Source organism: Castor canadensis, chromosome X (assembly GCF_047511655.1).
Source record: "Castor canadensis chromosome X, mCasCan1.hap1v2, whole genome shotgun sequence".
Lineage (NCBI taxonomy): Eukaryota > Metazoa > Chordata > Mammalia > Rodentia > Castoridae > Castor > Castor canadensis.
In genome coordinates this window covers 48852149-48876432 of record NC_133405.1, presented here as the reverse complement: position 1 = coordinate 48876432, position 24284 = coordinate 48852149, and the positions used below count along the sequence as shown (strand labels likewise).

At 34.4% G+C, this 24284-nt stretch overlaps 1 protein-coding gene across 1 annotated transcript in view; it reads left to right on the top strand.

The window, feature by feature from the left end:
• The window catches only part of Il1rapl2 (interleukin 1 receptor accessory protein like 2), a 1059626-nt gene that overhangs the window by 563955 nt on the left and 471387 nt on the right, over positions 1-24284 (top strand). The window contains exons 4-5 of the mRNA XM_074063284.1: positions 4471-4657; positions 20124-20277. Of these exons, the coding sequence (XP_073919385.1) occupies positions 4471-4657; positions 20124-20277 (341 nt within the window). The remainder of the gene's footprint in view (positions 1-4470; positions 4658-20123; positions 20278-24284) is intronic.

Genomic DNA, 24284 nt, shown 5'->3' with positions numbered 1-24284 from the left:
CAGGCCAAAGGTTGGATGTTCATGTGAGCCAGACGTAAAATATTCTCTGTTCATACCTACAACAAATTCTTTTTTGTAAGAACCAGGTTTCTGATTCATTGAAAAAATACAAATAAACATAACCTATTATATCGATATTTTACACTAGATATATCATCTGGGCAATATGACATTATTTGTTTTAAAAGCATTAACCTATCAAAACACTAAAAGCCTCTGAACTCTTCAGAACACCATAAAATGGATTATAGACTAAAAATAAAAGTGAGTTTTCCCACATCTATGTGTCCCCAAATTCTCATTATAGCACAGATATTTTTATTCCTGTATTAGGTTTACATCTACTTTTCAGTATATATGAACAGTATAGCACACAGCAGGTACCCAATATGTGTCATTTGAATGACTCTCTAGGAGGATTATCTTCATAGAATGATGGTATTAATTAATTGGTTTTATTGCATTACCATAACATACTTGTACTTTTTTATCATTATTCTGCACTCATTTGAACTCCTTTCCAACAGGTCAGAGATATTTTTCAAAAACACTTTTTGTAGTGATTTTTTAAAAAATGGAAACCATTAAGGAGGCTAGGATGCTTCTGTTATTTATTCATTTGTTTCCCTGAATTGCTGCAATATCAGTTAATAGGCTTTTTTTTTTTTTTGGCAGTTCTGGGTGTTGAACTGAGGGCCTCAGACTTTCTAAGCAGGTGTTCTAACACTTGAGTCACTCTAAGTGAAGTTTATCTTAGTCTGCTGATCATGGAATTTGCAAAGAAAGTAGTTTTGAAGTGAAGATAAGACTATGGAAGGATCTACTTAGAAAAATTTCAACTGTATCTTGAGTAACTTTAAATAGGGCTTTTGCTTTCAGGTATGAAAAAGTTCTCTAATTTATTTAGGTTCTTTTTACTTGGTTATTCCTCGTGATACAACAAATTTACATGAACTCAAACTCTCCATTAAAACTTTAGATTTTATAGTAGCATGTTTTATAAGTGGGAGTTAGAAAAGGAAATTTTGATTTTTCTTTTATGTTTTAAATCCTGAGTATTGTCTCCATCTATAAAACCCTGGATTGGTCAATATTTTCCCTTAGTAATGCCTCTGAAAGAAAAAGCATAAATTGTAATCTAAACTAAGTAACATTAAACTTTTAGAATAAAAATCAAGATTTAGTCATAAATTTTCAATTTATTTTGTTGTGTACATTAAACACATAATTCCTTGGTTATTATCTTTAAACATTTGCTTTTTTATTAACTTCCCCAAGTTGGCATGGATAGGCATGAGATAGTTTGGCTGTTAAGCAATGTTAGCCTCAAGTTTTGAGAGTAGCCTGGGTCTAGCAGCCAAGAGACCTTTTTGATAAGCTTCTAACCAGCTCTATCAGCTTAACTTAGTCACTTGTCCTCCCTGTGTGTATGTTTACTTCTGTTATGTCATACCCTGCCAATTTTCCCGGTTATTGGTAGAACTAAGTATGATAATAGCTACAGAAGTATGGTCAGCTTTCTGTATTCGTGGGTTCTATATCTATGGATTCAACCAACCATGGATCAAAAACACTTGGAAATAAATTAATTGCATCTGTACTATGGACTTTTCCTTGTAATTACTCCCTAAATAATGCACCGTAACAATTATTTATACAGCATTTACATTGTATTAGGTATTATAAGTCATCTAGAGATGATTTTAAGTATATGGAAAAATGTGAATAGGTTATATGCAAATACTATGGTATTTTATATAAGGGACTTGAACATCTGAAGATTTTTGTATTACAGGAGGGGCTGGGGATATTGGAACCAATCTTGTGGATACTGAGGGACTATTGTACTTGGGAAGATTACAATTGCAAATAATTATAAGTTGTTGCTGGTATATCACTATGAAGACCCTTTGCTTATACTAAGCCTGAATGTGTCCCTTGTCATCCTCAGGATGTGAAGGAGGGAGAGAAAAAATTATAATTTCCATTCTTTGACACTTGTCAGTCTGCCTCCTCTATGTTGCACAGCTTTAATTGTACCTAATGAAAGAAAAGTAACATTTTTAGGCCTTAGTTGCAGGCAACATTTTAAATAGAACTGGCCTAGGGCATTTTTCAAAATAAAATCTAAACAATGCAAGACTGTTAGCAGGAACTGTGCCAGGGCTAGAGTACAGGACTAATAAAAATCAACCTGAGTCTCAGACTGTCAGGCAACCTTGATCACACTTCTATTAAGTCAGCCATAGTGACAGCAAGACTCAAAGTAGCCCTTGTCTTTGAGTTCCAGGGAACTTGGTCATCATCAGCAACTACATATTAGGCTTGTTCTTGGGTTAACAAGCATTGTGTCATCCACAATTCATAAACCAGTGAACAGAGAAAGAGTAAATTCATCCAGGCCCTAGCCTAGGGTTGTTTGTGGTTAAGGGATAGAGATGACTAAAACATTGCTCTTGCAACACATCAGCCATTCCCATGGTGAATTCCCTGCCCTATTGTCACCCCAAGTTCACACAAGGGCTGCTTGCATGGCATACATCATGTATGCTTTGGAGGGGACTGGGGAATGAACACATAGAGCATCTCCTGTCTTGTGCCTGAAAACTTTGCCTGGAGGTCTGGGCTTTAATATAGAAGACATTTGTCTAAGAGGCTCCCAGAAGGTTGCACCAAACCCAGTGGCCTATCTTAAACCATTGCTGTCAGTGTATTGTTTATATATATATTATTGATTGTTTATGATTTTTATATCAACATATGAATTATAATTATTATTTATTAATGTATACATTGTAATGCAAGCAATAAAACAATTCCATTTAGGGCTATAATTTACTCAATACCTAATATGTATCAAACACTGTATTAGGTATTGCATATACATATATATATATATTATTTAACATTTGCCATGGTCTGGAAAGGTCAGATATTATAATCATTATAACGAAAATGTAAAGCTAGATTTGCTCATAGGTATATGCTAAAAGGAGCTCCTTTCACCTACCTCCAATGGAACCATCATAAAGAGTTTCTATTTGTCATTTTTTGGGTGAGGAAACTGAGACTCACAGAAGTTAAATAACTCGGATGAGGTCACAGAGTTAGATGAATGCAGTGGGCCTTAGTTTGATGCTGGCGTTTTATTAAAAAATCTACTCTATTAGCCTTGTCTTTTACTTTATTCTACCCAATTTCTGCCCAGTGATAAATGCATTTGGTATAGTGAGTGAATATTCTACCTATCCTTTCTATTATTGAGACCTCTGGTCAACAGTTCTCTTTCCAGGTGGGCATAACATAATAATGGAAGGACATTTGATAGGTAAGTCTCTTTCACCTGTATGGGTTGCCATCAAAGAGCAGATATAATCAAAGTCTAATATAAAGAAGTATTTGAACACTTTGGCTATCCAGCAGACCTGATTATCTTTCTTTTGTATTAAATACCTTTTTAAAACTTGTAACCATTTATCTTCTTTGGGTCTCATTCCCTAGTTCTCCTTGTTTCACAGATACAGCCAATATATTCCATTTTTTGATAATATATTGATATAAAACCTTGGCTAATCCTTCCTCTAGCAGTGATACAAGAATACCTGTGAATTATCTAGGTCATATTTACACAAAAATGTGCTATTTTACTAATCATATACCAGGATCTGAAGGAAAGGGAGGGGGCTGTATACCATATGGGGTTGATATAAACATAAAACAGATATGACATATCATTTACCATTCAATGCCCCCTTATTTAACCAATTAACATTTATTGAGCTGCTACTGCCTCTTCATTTAGATTCCAGGGACAGAGTGATGAACAAAAGCAGTAAATAATTTTCCCTAATTAGCTTACATGATGAAATACCTTTGGTTGGTTTGCTGGATGAAACTAATTCTGACTGGCCACACTACTAGAATTTGTTCATTTTGGGGAGCCTAAACTTCAACCCCTAACACATCTTAGTAAGCACTTTAAAAACCTATGTAAGTTAACAGGTGTCCTCTGTATGTTAATCTGGTTTTCTGTATGTATCTTATAAAAAGAAATATTGGCTTAGAAAAAATAGTAAAATCCAACAATCCCTGATAACTTTTAAAGGATTGGCTATAGAAGAAGAGCAGAACTACCTACAGCCACAGTTATAGACACTTTCTCACAGTTTTTATTTTTCAGATTTTCAGTGTAGCACTATTTACTACTGGGAAAGTAGTCTGAGTGTGTTACAGTTAAATAGAGAAGTACAGCTCTTCTATGTAGCTTTGTAGCTACTTCGTGGCCAGAGATGTACATATTACCATTTTGTTTAATATCACCTAGTTGGTTCAAGTAGAAAACTGCTATGTGTTGTTGTTTTTGATTTTTAGGCAAGCCCTTCAATGGAAAAGTCAATACTCTTGAAATATATACCATACAAAGTTGTAAACACCTGATAAAGCCATTTTGTTATTTCTTTGTTCCTACAGAAACTCAACATATTGCATGAAGGTGTCAATGTCCTTGACTGTTGCAGAGAATGAATCGGGCCTGTGCTACAATAGCAGGATTCGCTATTTAGAAAAGTCTGAAGTCACTAAAAGAAAGGAGATCTCCTGCCCAGACATGGATGACTTTAAAAAGTCCGATCAGGAACCTGATGTTGTGTGGTACAAGGTAACTCAGGATGGTTTCAAATGAACTTTTACCCCAGTCAATAGCAGCCTTGGGGATAGGGAAAGGGCGGGATTTTATTACTAGCTTTTAGTATTTAATATTTCACTGAGAAGAATCAACAAATCCACAATGAAATCATTCAGAGGTATGACAAATATACATTCCTGATTTTCATGCATTTGCATGAGCATCAAAAACAATCCCACCTTCCCTAATTATTAAAACTAAATAAAATCTCCCTCCACCCTAGCAAATGGGAAGAAAATTTAAATAACTCATGAAATAGATTATTTGAGGGATATAGAATATTATTTACTGTTAGGAACAAAAGCCTGTTGTTACCAGTAGTCATACTTGTAAACAACAACTACTGTTATCACAGCCTACATGGTAAGAGTACTTCAGTGAAGGCAGAGGAGAGAAATAGGCCCTGTGCAGCATGTACAAACAGGGTTACATTTTGCGGGAAATGAGCTACACTAAAAGATTTAATGGAAGAACATTGAATAAAGGGGTTATTTACAGGGGTGTGGCATGGTTGAGGGATCCAACAAAGGAGCCGACTGTTAATTATTATACCTGTTCACAATGGCAAGGGGAAGGAGCAGTGTCACTGGAACCTGGAATGACTGGAGGGGGCTTTTCAAGAACTGTAGCCTTAATGGAATATATGAAGATAGCAGATAGGGAAGGAGTGGACAGGATAAATACCCTAACCTTACCTCTGAGCTTCTGCCTTCTATTTTCCTGCTAGTCCCTCTCTTCTCCACCAGTTCAAACTCAAATAGAAGCCAGAGAGCCAAGGCAGTAGATAACCATAGATAGTCAATAGTCCTCGCTTCCTTGAACATAGAGTAGAGCAGATGTGGACGGAGAATGGATCCAGTGGGGAAGCAAAAAATAATTACATAAACTTCCAGCTATGTTATTCTGGCTGCTAGCCCGGGACCCAGTGGTCATATAACAGGATGTAGTAGTCAAGCAGCCAGTAGTCATACTGTCTCTGAGACACAGCAGTTGACACACTATACAGATTTATGTATGATAGGCATAGGTATCCAAGCCTTTTTTTTTGGTGCTGTATGCATTGTTGGACATAAATGTATAGAAGACGTGGTGGAACAGATAGTTTCTATAGGATTCTCTAGACCAGGAAAACCTAAACCCTGACTCCCACAGCTGTTAGGTGACTTTTACATTTAGTAGCCTTTCCATCTTCATACCTGGAAGAACTCAGCGATAGTATGTTCTGAACTATGTCATCCTCCTTTTTTTGTGGTGGGATTGGGGTTTGAACTCAGGGCTTTACACTTGCAAAGCGGGCTCTCTACTGCTTGTGCCACACCTCCAGTCTATTTTGTTTGGTTCTTTTGGAGTTGGGGGTCTCATGATCTATTTGCCAGGCTGCCCTCAAACTTCAAGACTGCCAAGTAGTTTGGATTACAGGTGTGAGCCATTGGCACCTGGCCTCCTTTTCTTTTTTATTAATAAAAATAATCTTATGACAGATAAAAAGGAACATGCTCTTTACTATACATAAACATAGACTACAGATAATTTAGTGGGACCCTTCATAACATTATGAGTCTCCTTTCTTCATATCTATTCAGTCACATCTTTTTGATGTGACTGGAGTTTAAACTCGACTCTGTGCTTGCAAAACAAGCTCTTCACTGATTGAGCTACAACTTCAGTCCATTTTTCTCTGGTTATTTTGGAGATGGGTTCTTACAAACTATTTGGGCTGAACTTAAACCACTGTCCTCCTGATCTCAGCCTTCCAAGTAGCTAGGATTATTGGAGTGAGCCATCGGCACCTGGTACATTAAGTACTTATTATATGCCATTTACTCTGTACTTATGGTCTCTACATTTTCTCATTTAAACCTCAGTGCAACTTTTCATGGTGAGCACTATTCTTATTTTTCTCTCTTTTTTATTAGTGTGTGTTAATTGTACAAAGGGATTTCATTGTGATATACATGTGTATAACGTACTTTGATCAAATTCACCCCCTCTCTCACTCCTTCTTATCCTATCTTCTTTTTAGAACCATTTAAATGAGTTTCAACATTCCATTTTCATACATGTGTACAAAATATTTTGATTATATTCATACCCTTTCACCTTATCTTTTCACCCTTCCTCCTCCCATTGGTTCCCACTCCCAAACAGTCTTCTTATTTTACACTGTGTCATTCATTTTTTTAAGATCTAGATTCCACATTTGAGAAAGAACAGCACTGTTTGACTTACTCTAGCTTATTCACTTCACACGGTGATTTCCAATTCAATCCATCTTCCTGCAAATACTTTCATTATTCTTTACAGTTGAGTAATACTCAATTGTATTTATCCATTTCATTTATCCATTCGCCAGTTGATGAACACCTAGGCTGATTCTATAGTTTATCTTTATTTAACCTAATGGAAGCATACAGAGTTGTAATTTGTCTAAAGTTGCACAGCTAACAAGTCCAATTTGTGTTCAAGGCAGTGTGACCTCACAGTTCATTTTCTTAATTACTACCCTTCTCTGTAATGACCCACCCTTGATCATGGGCACTTCTATAAGATGCAGAATTGGTACAGAAGATTCAGGAAAAAGAGAGAATAAGAGGGTTTATTTCAATTTTATATCAATTTTCTAGGCGAGAAAGAGGAGTTGACCTGCCTATGAGTTAGCAGCAGAAGGTAAAGTCCAGGCCAGCAGTCTCCTTGTATAGTAATTCATTCTACTATTATCTTCTTATCTTTCTATCAAATTATTTCATCCCTTTTCCTTGCATCTATAATCATCCCTATCATCATTATATATGAAAACAATTTGCTCCTTGGGAAATGCTGCTCCTCAGTCTTTATTGCAAATGGATCAATAAATGGAGAACAAGAAGCTATTCCAGCTCTGCTGGGATTATGCTTAAAGTTTGTTTTAATATAATTAAAATTATTTTAAACCATAATATGAAAACATAAATTTGTACATATTAATGGTGCAACATGTGATATTTTGATACATGTATACCTTGTCTGATGTTTAAATCAGGTTAAATATATTTATCTCCTTATATCATTTTTTTGTAGTGAGAACATTCAAAATCCTCTCTTTTGGTTATTTGAAATATTTAATAAAATGTTATAGTTGCCATATTGTGCAATAATAGCACATCAGAACTTCTTGCTCATATCTAACATTCTGAGCCCCCACCTCAACTCTTCCCAGCCTCTGACAATCACTATTCTACTCTCACCTTCTAAGAGATCAACTTTTTTGTCTCCACTTTTGAGTGAGACAATGTGGCACTTGTCTTTTTGTGCCTGGCTTATTTCAATTAACATAATTTTCTTCAGGTCCATCCACCTTGTCTCAGGTAACACGATTTCATTATTTTTATAATGGAATAGTATTCTACTGTGTCTATTTACCACATTTTCTTTATCCATTCATTGATTATTGCACACTTCAATCTTTGCATTTCTTAAATACTGTGAATAGTACTACAATGAAAACAGGGGTACAAATGTCTCTTCAACATACTAATGTTATGTCCTTTGAATATACACCCTGTGATGGGATTGTTGGATCATATATTAGTACTATTTTTAATTTTTTGAGAAACTTCCAAGCTATTTTCTATAATGGTTATCCTAATTGCCATCCCCACCAATAAATACTGTATACATTGTCCCTTCACTCCAATTCTCACTAGTATTTTTATCTATTCTTTTGGAGGTACTGGGGTTTGAACTCAAGGCCTAGTACTTGTTATGCAAGCACACTCTAACACTTGAGCCATGCCATCAGCCCTTTTTTGCTTTACTTATTTCTTAAGGTAGGGTCTTGCATTTTTGCCTGGGGCCAACCTACCTCAGGTTGCTATCATCCTACCTCCCAAGTAGCTAGAATTACAGGCATGTACCACCATACCCAGCTTGTTTTATTGAGATGAGTTCTCACTAACTTTTTGCCTGAACTGGCCTCAAACCACAATTCTCCAGATCTCTGGTTTCTTAGTAGCTGAGACTATAGTCATGAACCATCATTCTGGCCCTCTGTTGTGTCTTACTGGAGTGTGGTAACATCTTATTGTTGTTTAAATTTTCATTTATTGATTATTAGTGATGTAGATAGTTTTTCTGTATATCTGATTGTCATTAGTATTTCTTATTTTGGAAAAAAAGTCCATTTATACCTGTTGTCCATTTTTATTTAGATAATTTGGTTTTTCCTTATTGAGATTTTTGAGCTCCTCATATATTTTAAATACTAACCCTTTGTAGATATGTATATATTTGAAAATATCTTTAAAAATTTTTTTAAATTTATTTTTATTTTTTATTTTTTTTCATTTATTCATATGTGCATACAATGTCTGGGACATTTTCCCCCCTCCCCCTGGCCCCCTTCCTCTGCCCCCCACCCCTACCCTCTCTGCTCATCCCCTCGCTTCCAGGCAGAAGCTGTTCTGCCCTTAGAAAATACCTTTTCTTATTCTGTGGAATGTCTCATCACACTTGTTTCCTTTGCTATGCACAAGTATATATAATGTCATTTGTTTATGTTTGCTTTTGTTTCCTGTTGTTTGGTAGTCTTCTCCAAAACATGTTTGTCCTTTCCAATATTCTGAAGCATCTCCTATGTTTTCCTCTTGTAGGTTCATAGTTTCTAATTGTTCCATCTGTTTTGAGTCGATTTATGAGAGATAGAGGCACAGTTTCATTCCTCTGCCTTTGGATATCCAATTTTCTCAGCACAGTTAATGGAAAAGGCTGCCCTTTCTCCAATGCATGTTCTTAGCACATTTATTTAAAAAAAGTTGGCTGGAGATGTGTGAATTTACTACAAGGCTCTTTATTCTGTTGTATTGATCAATTGTCTGCATTTATATCAATGTCATCCTTTTTTGATTGCTACAACTTTGTAATTTTTAAAAATTATTCATTTATTCACACGTGCATACATTGTTTGGGTCATTTCTCCTCCCTGCCGCCCCTCCCCCCCCTCCTCCCCGCCTCACTTCCAGGCAGAACCTGTTCTGCCCTTATCACTAATTTTGTTGAAGAAAAGGAAGACAAAGCGTATTTGCTAGTTGAGTTAGGGATAGCTATACAGAAATATTCCTAGCATTGCTTTCGTGTATACATGTGTTACGACCCATGTTGATTCATCTCTAACTGGTCTTTACACTGGTTCCTAATCCCCTTCTCATGGTAACCTCTATCGCTTTAAGGTTTCTGTATTAGAGTGGGGACATCAAATGCTTTCATGTTTTGGGTTTTCTACCTGTAATATTTTTTGAAGTGAGGTAGTATAATGCCTGTTTTCTTTGCTCAAAATGATTTTGGTTATTCTGGGTTTTTTAATGCATAAATTTTGGGATTATTTTTCCACTTCTTTGAAGGCTGTCATTGGTATTTTTTTATGGTACTGGGACTTGAACTAAGTTCCTACACCTTGAGCAACTCCACCAGCCCCTTTTTTGTGATAGGGTTTTTTGAGTTAAGGTCTCACAAACTACTTGCCAGGGCTGGATTCAAACCATGATCCTCCTGATCTCTGCCTCCTGAGTAGCTAGGATTATAGGCTTGAGCCATCAGAACCTGGCCTGCCCTTCTTCTTGTCTGTATGTCCATTTTCTCTTTTTCCAAGGTGTGTGGGGAAAAGATTATATATCCTCTACTGAACTACATCACTTAGCAAAAGGAGATGAGGCTACAATATTTGGAGCTGTTATGTGTTTTTTACAGATGAGGAAAGTGAAAAAACTCAGTCACTTAGATAGCAGGTGGTCAATTGGATTCAAATCCTGAACTTCAGACCTATAATCAGTGTTCTTTGATTCACTGATTGGCCCACTAAGTATACATGCTATTCATGTAATATAGTTGTATAATGGATGTAACCAGAATTTTCTATCAAAATTGTTTCTCCAGAAACAAATCCTGAAATGCATCTTAAAGTCTCTATAGTGATTCTGTGGGTCCAAGAAGACTAAGTGAGCCAGAAAGCGACTTTTATAAAAATCAAAGTAGAACTAAGTAGCAGGAATTATGATATAGAGGTCTCATAGCCCATGCAGTACAGCACATTCCTCTTATATATGAGAAAACTGAAGTCCAAAGAGATTAAGTGACTTTCTTATGTCTAATGAAACCCATTTCTTCTTTCTCTTCTGACATTTACTGAGTTTTACAAAAGCTGAGAGAGCAGGTAAAAGTGAATGCTTTTATCTCTGTATGTATGTGTGTGCATATATTAATTGAGAATTCCTAACCCAAAAATCCCAAATTTGAAATGCTCCAAAATTTAAAACTTTTTGAGCACTGATATGATTGCCACAGGTGGACAATTCCACACAATAAATGTTTCCTCATGCAAAAGTTATTAAAATATTATTTAAAAATTGAATTTTAATCTATGTGTATAAGGTGTATATGAAACATAAATGAATTTTAGGCTTAGTTTTGGTTCTGTCCCCAATATATGGCATTATGTACATCAATATTCCACAATCTGAAAAAATCTGGAATCTAAAACATTTCTAGTCTTGAGTATTTTGGATAAGAAGTACTCAATCTGTGTGTGTGAATGTGAGTGTGTGTGTGTGCATGATTAAAAACAGATCATTTTGAGAAACCAAACAATGTAGATATGCATGAAGTCAAATGTATCCTCCTCTTCCACTTCATTTTAACTCTAATAGGTAACTAATATTACCTGGTTTTTCTACCCTTTCACAGCCCTCTATGCTATTGCTTTCTCTGAGATATATAAACATATATATATATATTCTCTTTATAAAATATATTATTTACTTACATACATATGTATACGCACATATCTCCTCTTTCCTCATTTTTATAATTTTTTTGGCAACACTGGGGTTTGAACTGAGGTCCTAACACTTGCTAGGCAGGCACTTTAAAGCATAAGCCACTCTGCCAGCACCTTCTTCCCTCATTTTTATAAAAATGGTAACATACCAAGCATACTACTCTTCAGCTTTCATTACACACAGCATATTATGAACATCTTTCTTTTTTGACTCTATAGATTATAATTAACTTTTTTTCTGATTTTGAGGATTGAACCCAGGGCTTTATGGAGGCTAACTATATGCTCTTCCACTGAGCTACACCCCCAGACCTAAGTCTAATTTATTTTTTATTAGTTCATAGGGTAGAACTACCTTATTTTATTTAACCATTCTTTTACCTATGGACCTAGGTCTAATTTATTTTTTATTAGTTCATAAGGTGAACTACCTTATTTTATTTAATCAGTTTTTTACCTATGGATATGTATTTTTACTCATCTTGTTTTTATTAATCATAGGATCACAATAAAAACCCTTGTAAACATACATATGTCCTGTACCTATGACATACAAGACAGAATGCTTTCTGTTATTATTATTCAAACTTTTGAGGATCAAACTGATGCAATTAAAAATTAAATGAAATATGCCTTATAAATATTGAAAAAGAAGAGACAAAATAATCTTAATTTTTAGATTATATTGTTTCATACCTAGAAAAGTCAAGGGACTCAGGACTAATAAAAATGAACCTAATGCAATAATTTAGTAAGGTAGATTACTAAAAACATACAAAAATTCAATAGCTTTTTTTTTTACTAGCAATAATCAGTTAAACATATAAAAGGGAAAAAGAAACTATCTCATCTATAACAATGATAAACTATAAAACATTTTGCAATAGACTTAGCAACATTAGAAGGTACCTATATAAATATTTTATCAATTGACATGAAATTTAATTTAAATTAATAGAGAGGTGATGCATGGAAGACATCATAGAATAAAAGGCTACTTTGTCCCAAATACATATAAATAGTGCAATTGGATAGAATTTAAATTTTTTGAAATGGGATCACATGATTATGCAGTCCATATAGGTAAATGAATGTACCAGAATTGCCAAAAATCATATGAAAAATATTCATAAGAGAGCACTTATTGTACATGATATTACTAATTACTGAAAAACAGCATAAATTAAAATAGTAAGTTTAGAACAAGATAACCGACCTATGGAATGAAATAGAGAGTCTGTAAATGGGTGTGGAGGGAGTTGTGATGGGTTATTTAAAATAATGTTGACATAGTTGACTATTTAATTGGAAAATTTTGAGTTGACTTATATACTGTGTTAAAAAAAATTCCAAGTGGATTATAAAGTTAATTTCACCTTCTAAATCTCATCACTCATTTTAATGAGCTATGTTTTCAAAGATAGAGCTTTACGTTGATTTATCTAATTATACATTAGGACTGTTTTCTTAAAGGTGAAAATTAGTTACCAGAGGCCTCATAATACCATAGCCCAAATGATTAATACTTTCTTGCTAAAGAAAATGGTTAATGCTTGATGATTTTGAGTTATTTTTGGAAGTGTAATAAAATTAATCTTTGCCTTTTGTGTAACCATAAAATTGTATTCTATCCTTCAAGTTTTAATTTTGATGAGAATTTTCAAAGACATTTTTATCCAGAAGGAAGGAAATGAGAAGACCAGTTTTGTGTGCTGAAACCATAGGTACTGACATATGATTTAAGATCTATTTGTCCTCGTTTTTATTCCTAATTATGGAATTAGAAGTGGGGGAATGGTTCCTTACTGCTTGTAAATTATAAAAATGATGAGTTAATATGGGAGGAATGGGTATTTGCTATATATAAGAATCATTGGGCTTTTAAGTCTAGGGACCAGGATTTTTGTCATTATTCTACCTTTAACATGGATAAATAATTGAATGTCACTAGGCCTCAATTTCTCCACATATAAAATAGATGTAATAATATATGCTATATATCCTATGAATATTATAAAATTTTAATGATGAAAATCCTTATGTGGTATTTGCTACAACTATAGAAATAGTTTGACAGTATATTTGTACCTTTTTTTAACCATTCAACAGTTGATGACATTTGGGTCATTGCCATGAAAACTGGTAATGTGGGTAAATATGATATTTTAGACTCTAATTGGGAATTTAAAGCTAAGTATTTTTATGTCATGCTATTCTGTATAATTTATAATTACACCTTCTTATGTGTACAGTTTGATGTGTTTTGATAAACATATCTACCACAATTAAGATATAGAATATTTCTATCACTCCAAGTTTCTTCCTATTTCTTGGTACTCAATCCCCTCCTCTCAGCCCCAGTCCTTGGTTAAAAACTCATCTATATTTTATTTCTATAATTTTTCATTTTCCAGAATATTATATAAATGAAACAATATAACATATAACTTCTGTCTCTGGCATTTTTTTGCTTAGTATAATGCATTTGAGATTTATCTGTTTTGGTATGTATCAATAGTTCATTCATTTTTATTGCTGAACACTATTCCTAGTATTTGACAGTATATTTATGCCATTTTTAGCCATTCAACTTGATGACATTTGGGTCATTGCCATTTTTTTGGTGATTGGAAATAAAGCTATTATAAGTTTGTGCTTTGATTGTATTTTTTGTTTATCAGCATGATTTGCTTTGTCAATTTTTATAATCTTTCACTAGATAAGACTTTTTTCAAACTTACAAAGAGTTTGCTATTGATCTTTTCTGAAGTGTTGTAAGAACACAGGCTTAGAAGACTTCAGTATATATTCTTAATGAAATCCAGGAGAAAAAAGCACATCAAAGCAAATTAAAGCTTCTTAAGCAATGTTCCTCTTTTAGTCTATCTTCTGTTTATCCACAAAAATGATATTTGAGAAGTGCACATCTGATTATCAGATGTCACTAGTTAATGAGCTCCAATGACTCTATGAAACCCTTTCGATGATACCTACTTTCTATTGAGTGTTTTTAGGGCTTGATATTGTGCCAACTATGTTCATGCATTAACTGACTCAGTTTTTAGAACAGCACAATGCAATATGTACTACAAAGTGGCAGAAACACTAGGCTTCTAAGATTTAAACCCTATTAGTGTGCAAATATGATGGGATAACATTTAGGACTTTCTATATCTAGATCCAGATGCTCTCAACAGAGTAAAACTATTTCTACTTTTTTTCATGCTTTTTCACATCTAGATACTTCTATGCATGCTATTCTTCTTGTCTAATATATCCATCCTGCCTGTGTAGCTGCTTATAATGGCCTACTTACACACCATCCTTTGTCCTAGTCTGCTGTAATATACAGATCACCCCGCATTAGCATTCAAATACTTGTTCTGTTTTTTTCTCCCTTTCTCTTTTTGGTAGTTCCATTATCTTTATGTTACAACATCGTTATTTTTCACAATTCTTTGGTGGTCTATTAATTTTTGTAGTTATTTTCTCCCCTCATTTCCTATTAGCAAAGCTTTTATTGACATTATCTTCAAACTCACCAATTCTTTCCTCTGCTGTGTCCAGAAGAATGCCAATCAGGGGTATGCTTTATTTCTGTTTCAGTGTTTTGATTCCTAGAACTTCCTTTTGTTTCTTTCTAAAACTTTCCATTTCTCTTCTTACATTATCCATCCATTCTTGCATGTTTCCCAGTTTTTCCATTAGAATCATGAATTTATTTCAGAGAATATGCCATCTAAATCATACTTAAGCCCAGCTCATTAAATACAGAATCTCTGTCAAGTTAGTCTAGCTTTGATACTCTCTTTTCAAACTTGTTTTTTGTCTTTTTGTATGTCTTGTAATTTTTGGTTGAAACCAGACATGATGTACCGACAGGTAAAAGGAAATGATGTAAACAGACCTTTAATGTGAAAGTTTTACACTTTCCTGGCTAAGAGTTAGGCTGTGTCTACTGCTTGGTATAATTGTAGATTTTAGAGACTGAAATTCTCTCTAGTGTCCTCTTCACTCTCCTATTGTTTTAGGATTTCCCTTGAGACTGCTTCTTTAATAAGTTCTGAGTTTCACAGTTATTTCAGCAGTAATTCTCTATTATTAGACAAGAGCCTTATTGCAGTGTTGGTAAGATATGGGGTGAAGGAAAGTGTTCTATAGTTTTATGGTTAGGTCTCAGTCTTTTAGTTAGCCTTGTTTCCTGGCTGTTACCTTCACAAATGCTTCTTATCTTTGTTCCCACCCTTTACTAGTTGCAACAGAAAGACTAGGGGAGCTATTTTTCTTCCTATACTTCCAAGGATAGTAGGGACTAGAGCTCTGCCTGTCACTGACTGCAGAAGACTGCTTTGTTCCCAGTGAGCTATGATTCTCTGTATTCTCTTACCTCTAGTGTTTGCAGTAGTGGTTTCCTCTATGACATCAACTCTTTGATAAATTTAGAAGAGTTGTTGATTTTCAAATTGTTGAGTTTCTTTTCTTGTTATGAGAATGATAGTGGTGGCTTCCAACACCTAGACTAGAAGCTAGAAGTTGACTCCAGCACTAGAGTTTTACTTTGGATTAAAGTATTATTTCTAGACTCCTCTCAAAATATGAATAACATTAATTTGATGGTAATTAATATATAATAGATGTATGTCAATCTGAAAACAGATCACCAAAGATAACAACAATAACAGAATGAATAATAGTTAATATTTATTGAGAGATTTTAGCAAGTGGTATGGTACAGTACAGGAAATTTACATGTGTGATCTTATTTAATCCTCATAATCCCTCAATTGGTAAATATTACTATTATTACACCTGTTTTCTACAGGTGTGGCAATTGAGTCTTAGATTGATTTGGTAGCATGCTCAGGAATATACAACTTGGATTTTGACTCAAGTGAGTCTAAAACTTATATTCTCAATGACTATGGGCTACCAATATCAACATTAAGATGGAAGATTAAAAAAATTGAAAAATAGAGCTTAGAAAGGGAAGGAACTCTGGGAATGGGTTATTCTAGGCATTTGGAGTAGAAGGAGGGCTGATCTTTCATTTATAATTGTGCTACTAACCATCTATGCCATTTTCATATTGTAGAAAATTTGGGTTCCCTAAATATCATTAAACAGATGTATGGTTGATTCAAAGGATAGTACAGACTCCAGTGAAAAGGAAAGAAGTTGGTCTGAGGGGATTTGTTTTAGGTATTCAAATAAAGGTGCCTTGAGGGTGAGAGGATAACGACTGGCTTTTGGTTGCTTATCTCTTTTGTGACTTATCCTTAGATTTACAAGAAATATTTAAATCAAACTTTGTGATATTCTGGTCATGAAGATTAAGTTATGTGTTCTGAATGACACTAAAGTAACCATGTCCATCATATCAAATTAATTAAAAAATACCCATCTGTATGAGAATGATCTCTCAAAAGTGGAGTGTGAGTACAGAAGTGATTATTTCAAGCAGAAATTAAAAGATTTAAAATGTACCTGGCAACAGGTCACTTCAAAGGTCTTGGTCAATGTTCAGGGCTTCTAAGCCAACAACTCATGGCATTTAACATCTGCCACCCAGAGAGGGTAGAAGGGGAGGAAGCTAAGCTTTAAGGGCTGGTATTATGCTGACTGAGAAAGGCTAACCTGTAACAAACTGCTCCAAGAGGTGACAGCCCAGTCACAAAATGCAGCTGGTTGTTGAACTTAGACAATTTCAATAAAATTAGACTGGCTTTCAATAAAAACTTCAAGTTGATACAACTTATTTTAATAATTTGAGAAGCAATGAAGAGTAGGGAAAGTACATGGAGGCTAATAGTGACGTTTGCACACATTTGAGCCTTTGGTGGTTTATGCTAACCTCAGGAAAACAACCATCTTGAGGCTTGACCTACACGCTTCAAACATCTTTGCCTAATTGTCTGTCAGAATGAGGTATGGGAGCATTGTCTGTCCACTAGATAAATAGGGGGCAGGAGATAAGCAAATCTGCTTATCTGCTAAGATTAGTGTTGGAGTGGTCTCTTGGGAATTATATATTTTCAGTTGGTAAAAGTATTATTGTGCTAGCAGATAATCAATTAGTGAAGATTCATTTTTATCTGATTAGTCCATTAGCACCAATTTTTACCAAGCAGAGCCTGAGGTTCTAGAGAGATGTGATCCAGGAAAGGTTTAGAAATAGGAAACATTCTGTGTGCTGGATGAGCAGTTTATATAAAGCTTCCCAACAAAACTGTATTGGATAAACCCTGAAGGCCTCTGGGTTCTGACTTCTCAGATGGAAGTTAATATTATCCCTATAGTGCAAACCAGGAGGTTGAGACCAGAAGAAGTTAAGCAAATTTTCTCAAAATCACAGAATTTATGTTAACTCTGGATTTCAATTTAAAGATACCTTGACATAAAGCTAGTTTTCCTTTTATCTTGATTACATTGTCTCCAGAGGAGTGGAGTTGAAGGCATTTTCTTATGACACATTTTTCCAAACAAAGGAACAAATAAACAAAACCACCTCCACTGGACACAAAGAATCCTTTGTAAATCTGGCTAGAAAGTTGGAAAGCATTTGGGATTATCTAGAGCTATATCAAAGATTACAGGATGTTCTTCCTCAGGAAGTTTTTTAATTCCTATAGATTCTTTAGTTTTGTTTCCTGGGAAAATACAAAGCAGTGAGCAGAGAAAGTAAAAATGGTTAGAACTAATTGCATATGAACTTTCCCAAAAAATGACATTAGAAAAGAAGGCCATTTATCTTTGAATAAAACAAGTGTGTGGGCTAATTTGCCTGCCCCCACCACCTCTATGTGAAAGCACACCAACTCAGTTTTCATTTTCCTTTCCTCTCAAAATGCCCAGAGGGACCATATTTTTGTTTAATGACCTTCAGAATGATTCTTTAGAAATTTGAGGCTATCAGAATTGGAAGCAATGCGAAAATAATTGTGGATTATTATTGTATGACGACAGTGGCAGCTGGGCTGAGTGTTTTTTCTTTCTTTGTTCAGACTTTCTTCTTCATTTTCCCAGAAACCTTATATCCCAAGGTTTAATTCAGAAGCAAATCTCATATAGGTGATAAACCTTGCCAGACATAGTACGTAATATAATTTCAGACAGACCCTTAACTGTTCTTCAGAAAGACCCTAGGGATTGAAGCAGCCTTATATCTAGATGCTCTCTACAGTATTACTTACAGTATTACTTGTGTTTGTGCTCTGAAAATGTGTGTAGTTGTATTGGACATAAAGCAAGCTTATCTCTTAAATATTATACCTATGAACTTAAGTGCCAATTTTGTGTTTTATTGTCAAAACTCCCACTAACAAAAAATTGTTATAGTGAAAAACTAATAAGTGGGTTCTCATTCTCACAAATAATTTATGAACGCATACACAGGCATTCGCAGCTGAGGACTGAGAGTCAGTACAGATTCTAATATTATGTGAATGTTTGGGATGTATGCATGGAGGAGGGGTCAGGAAGGGTGGATGCAGATGTTGTATGTACTGTGGTGGGGAAAGTGGAAAGTGCTTTCAACTATTGTCCATATAATCTGCCTCATAATCAATTTCATTATTGCCTCAACTGACAGACTCAGAATTTAGATGATAAAATACTTCTGCCTTGGTGATTCACTACTCTCTCACAGCTGTTGCCTATGCCTCCAGCAATGTTTATACTGTGTTTGGCTATCAGTTTGGTTGAAAACTTGGAGTAAGTAGTAGAGAAACTAGTACAATAAGTAAAAAAAAAGTCTGAGAAATTTCTGAAAAGACAAAGTCACTTGGCTGAGTGCTCTTATGTACTTGGTTATTAATATATTCTTGTCACTCCCCGGGAAAGGGTTATACATTCCTTTCTAGGGAAGTGCAATCTAGTAGCAAGATTCCCTCACATTCTCATCAGGAGAGTAAGAGAACTAGCTTCAAAACTCAAATTTTATTCTCTTGTTATACATCACTGAACTCACAAAATAAGTACATGATTTCTCTGTGCAGTTTGCAGGACAAAGTGAACCCTCATTGTCTCTAGCTGTGTTTCTAAAGAAGTCCTTAAATCTAATTTTCTACATTCCCATTTCTCCCAGTGGATTTTTTGACTACAAGGAGGGTGACTGTAGTATTACTGTTAGTTTTTATAATAAAGAGTAATTAATGAAATAATTGTAAACTTCATTGCCAATGTAAAAGCTGATTATGAATGTTTAATAATGCTTAAGATTCCCATGGAGTATGTTAAATGGCCAAATTAACCATAGCCTCACAGGACTCTTAGGAAATATCCATGTCAGATAAAAAGAACCAAGACATTATAATAATATTTGGCAACTTTTAAGGGTCTATTATACCTCTCTTGTGTCTGAGAGCTTGTTTACTTTTCTATTTTTACACAGTGCTTCTAAAGACTTCTTGCTCTTGAGATAAGGTCTTTAAAGTGGCTCTTAATATGATGCTTATTTGAGCTGGACACAATAAGATATTTCTATAATGTTCTTGGTCATTGACTTATCTCCTTAGTTACATATTTTTAAAATTGAAGAGAATACAAAAAATTGAAAGTAAAAAACTTGCCAGTACTAAGATATAGTGATATAAATATTTATTATTTGCTTACTTGCAAACATTTTCTCTGCAGGAATGCAAGCCAAAAATGTGGAGAAGCATAATAATACAGAAAGGAAATGCTCTTCTAATCCAGGAAGTTCAAGAAGAAGATGGAGGAAATTACACATGTGAACTTAAATATGAAGGAAAACTTGTAAGACGAACAACTGAATTGAAAGTTACAGGTAGGAATTGATTCTATCAAATTATGCCAAATGAGATTTTAAGATTCATTTAGTTTGGGAAGAAAGAATTTTGTTCAAAGAATCAATTAGTTGTGAATTTAGAATTGGCAGCAAATCAAACAGTTGGAAATCTCACTATTAATAAGTTGCACAGACCAAAATCTGTATGTGGAATATGAAGAATTCATTTAGAGACCAAGGGCTCAATTGATGCCTGTCTGTTCTCTGCCTTTACGAAAGGTTCTTAATTCTGTAATCTATCATTGATTGTTACTACAAACCTCAGAAAAGATATACTGGAACCATTTTGGAATGTTGATTTAACCCATATGTAGATTCTCCATGTAGGTATAGGTTGCTTTCAGATTGAGGGTCTTCTGGGACTTTGGAAACTTTGGAATGGAATTATCTTGGACTCCATCCAATATATTATTTATACAAAAGTCTCCATAAGCAAGGGTTGTTAGTGTGAACTTTTATTGTATCTTAGAGCAACTTTAAAGAAGAATGTGCGCTAGTGTGTTTTATTTTTTGGCAGCACTGGAGTATTCCTTAAGCTGCTCTGCCAGCCCTGTTTTGTATTGGGATTTTTGAGATAGGATCTTGTGAACTATTTGCCCAGAGCTGGCTTCAACCCACAATCCTGATCTCTGCCTCCTGGGTATCTAGGATTTATAGGCATGAGCCACTGGCATCCAAAGTGTGTTTTAAATCTGAAGTATAAGCAAAATGTAAACTAGTAAGTCATAGGAGGACAAGCGATAAATTCAGGATGTTCTTTCTTACTGGGTAGAGAATTTCAGGAAGTGTTTTTCAGAAAACATAGAATGGAATCTAAAACCATAAAGCTATCTCTCACAATGGGTGTAATGAACCTTAATAAACTGTGACAAAAAGTCTATTGGTATCGCTCGTGAGCAAATCTTGGTTAATTTACCTATTAACAGTTTTAGTGTACTTTTTCACTCTTACAGAAGTGTTTCATATTTCAGATTTTATTTTGGATTTTGGGATATTTGCATATACATAATGAGATATCTTGGGAATGGGACTCAAGTCTAAATGCAAAATTCATTATGCTTCATATACACCATATACACATTTCCTGACAGTAATTTTGCACAGTATTTTGTGCAACTGCATTTTTTTTACTGTAACCCATTATATGATGTCATCTGTGGAGTTTTCTTGTGGCGTCATATTTGCACTCAAAAAGTTTTGGGATTTAGAGCATTTAGGATTACAAATTTTAGATTAGGTAAACCTATATAATATGAATATCTTAAACATATCATGATCTCACTTATATGGAGGCTACAACAAGTTGAATCTATAACAACAGAGAGTAGAATGATAGAAATTAAGGGCTGGAGATGTAAGTCAAAAGGTCTATACAAATTTGTAACTATACAGGATGAATAAGTCTAGTGATTGAATGCACAGCATGATAACTATAGTTAATATTGTATTATAATATTGAAATTTGTGGTAAGCACAACAAATAAAAGGTAATTATATGACAGGATAGGTAGGTTCATATTTTTGACCATAGTAATCATTTCATCAATATACCAAACTACCATGCTGTATGCCTTAAATATATGCAATTAAAATATGTGGGCATATGTTTGTATATACACACATACACATTTGTATTTTATACAAATCTGATCTATGATAAACCTTTTTTTCAGTTTGAATGACTTATTTTTTATTTTTAATTTTTTTAATTTTAATTTTATTCATATGTACATACAATGTTTGGGTCATTTCTTTTCTCCCCCCTTCCCCCCCACCTCCACCCTAACCCCCCCTTACCCCCTCTTACCCCTCGCTACCAGGCAGAAACTATTCTGCCCTTATTTCTAATTTTGTTGAAGAGAGAGTATAAGCAATAATAGGAAGGACCAAGGGTTTTTGCTGGTTGAGATAAGGATAGCTATACAGGGAGTTGACTCGCATTGATTTCCTGTGCATGTGTGTTACCTTCTAGGTTAATTCTTCTTGAACTAACCTTTTCTCTAGATCCTGGTCCCCTTCTCCTATTGGCCTCTGTCAGTTTGAAGTATCTGCTTTAGTTTCTCTGCGTTGAGGGCAACAAGTGCTATCTGGTTTTTTAGGTATCTTACCTATCCTCATACCTCCCTTGTGTGCTCTCACTTTATCATGTGATCAAAGTCCAGTCCCCTTGTTGTGTTTGCTCTTGATCTAATGTCCGCATATGAGGGAGAACATACAATTTTTGGTCTTTTGGGCCAGGCTAACCTCACTCTATGATAAACGTTGAAATTATCCAGATAATTTCAATATCAATTGCATTAATTTATTTATTACTGATATCATTGATTTATCTGTTTAATCATTGATTGTCAATGTCAGCCAATTGGTTAATTATAACATATGCTTTCTAATGATAGGAACACATTTTTCTTCTATATATTTTTGTTTATGTTCAGTTGATCTATTGAGGGTAGTTTTAAGATCACACGACTAATAACTGATATTTGTTGTGCTCAGTTCTATAACCCATATGTTTTATTTTTTTATCCCCAAGATTCTAAATTCACTTAGTTTACTCTCTATCCTAATACATGACAGTTTTATTTCTTAGTTTGAATTTGGAGAGCACCTTTTGTGAAAATTTTAATAATTCTTTTGGATTAGAATTGCAGCAAATCCCAAATAGAGAAGTTCTGTTGTTGATTAGTTTCAGATTTCTTCAATGTGAACTAGACTTCTCAAACTCATTCATGGCAGAGGATTCGGGCAGTTTTACATCATTAATAAGTGACCTAACCATGCACAAGTCATGGTCACTTTAACTATAATCACCTCTTCTTATCAGATATATGCAAAGCACTTGCATTTGACAATCTTTTACTAAAGTTTGTGGCATTATAGTATTTGGCTTATTTTTAAGTTGAATCATAATAAAGTAAGCACCAAACCTCCTTTACAATCTTCCTTTATAGATTATGATGGCAACAATTTCTTTAGTTTCATTTTATATTCTTGAAAAGCAGCGTTAGAAATACTTGTTTTGTATATTGTATAGGATGTTAATTTACTTGCTCTGAAATTTTAGTATACTTAAAGCAAGGACTTAATTTTTCATCTGAATACCTTCTTGAGGTTCTTAAATCAGAATCATGCAGAGAGACTGAGAGAGGATGAAGATGAGAATCTTCAAATACAGATTTCCAGGTCTCTCCCCAAGATTCTAATTTAGTACATCAGTAATACAAAGATTTTACCTTTTTGTCAAGGTAATTCTGTTAGAAGTCTTCCAAGGATCATGCTGTGGGAAACAGTAGATAAGAGAATGGTGCTAAAGGAGGTAAAGTCATAAATGTGATTTCTTTGTGAGCATGTTATTTCACTCACATAAAACAAACATATTTTTGTAGGCTCCAAATTGTTTCTTTTAAGCTCCTAAGAGCTATCATGAAAATTCAGGTCATTGGTAACCATGGGAAACATGTCAAGGACTCTGAGTATGTGGGCAAAGCAATCTCAATCAATGAAAGCACACAATTATTCACTTACCATATAAATAAAGATTTACTAAGTATATGTTACATGCCCAGCAATGAGATGGGAGCCAGAAACTGTAATTCAAAATTTATTCATGATTATATTCCAGTCAATGGCCATCATTCACATGAGAAGATAGGAAGTTTATATATTTATTCACATAGTTTAAATGTTATGCTTCATGTAGAAACAAAATGGCTTCTGGATATGGAAGTTCAAGTGGTTGCTCTGTAAAGAATATTCTTTTTGTGCAGTATTATGTCTTGTGTGCTAAGTATTATGAAAGCAATTAAACAGATTATCCTCTGATAATTCAAATTTGAGAGTGAGATTATTTAAAGAGTAATCTCATATTTTCTTTGAGTTTAATGGTACACAGAATTAAGAATTAATATGAAATGAGTAAGATTGGCTAATTAAAAACTATGTCTATCAAGGTTCTTTAAGGTGGTGTATCAGAAACATGACAATTT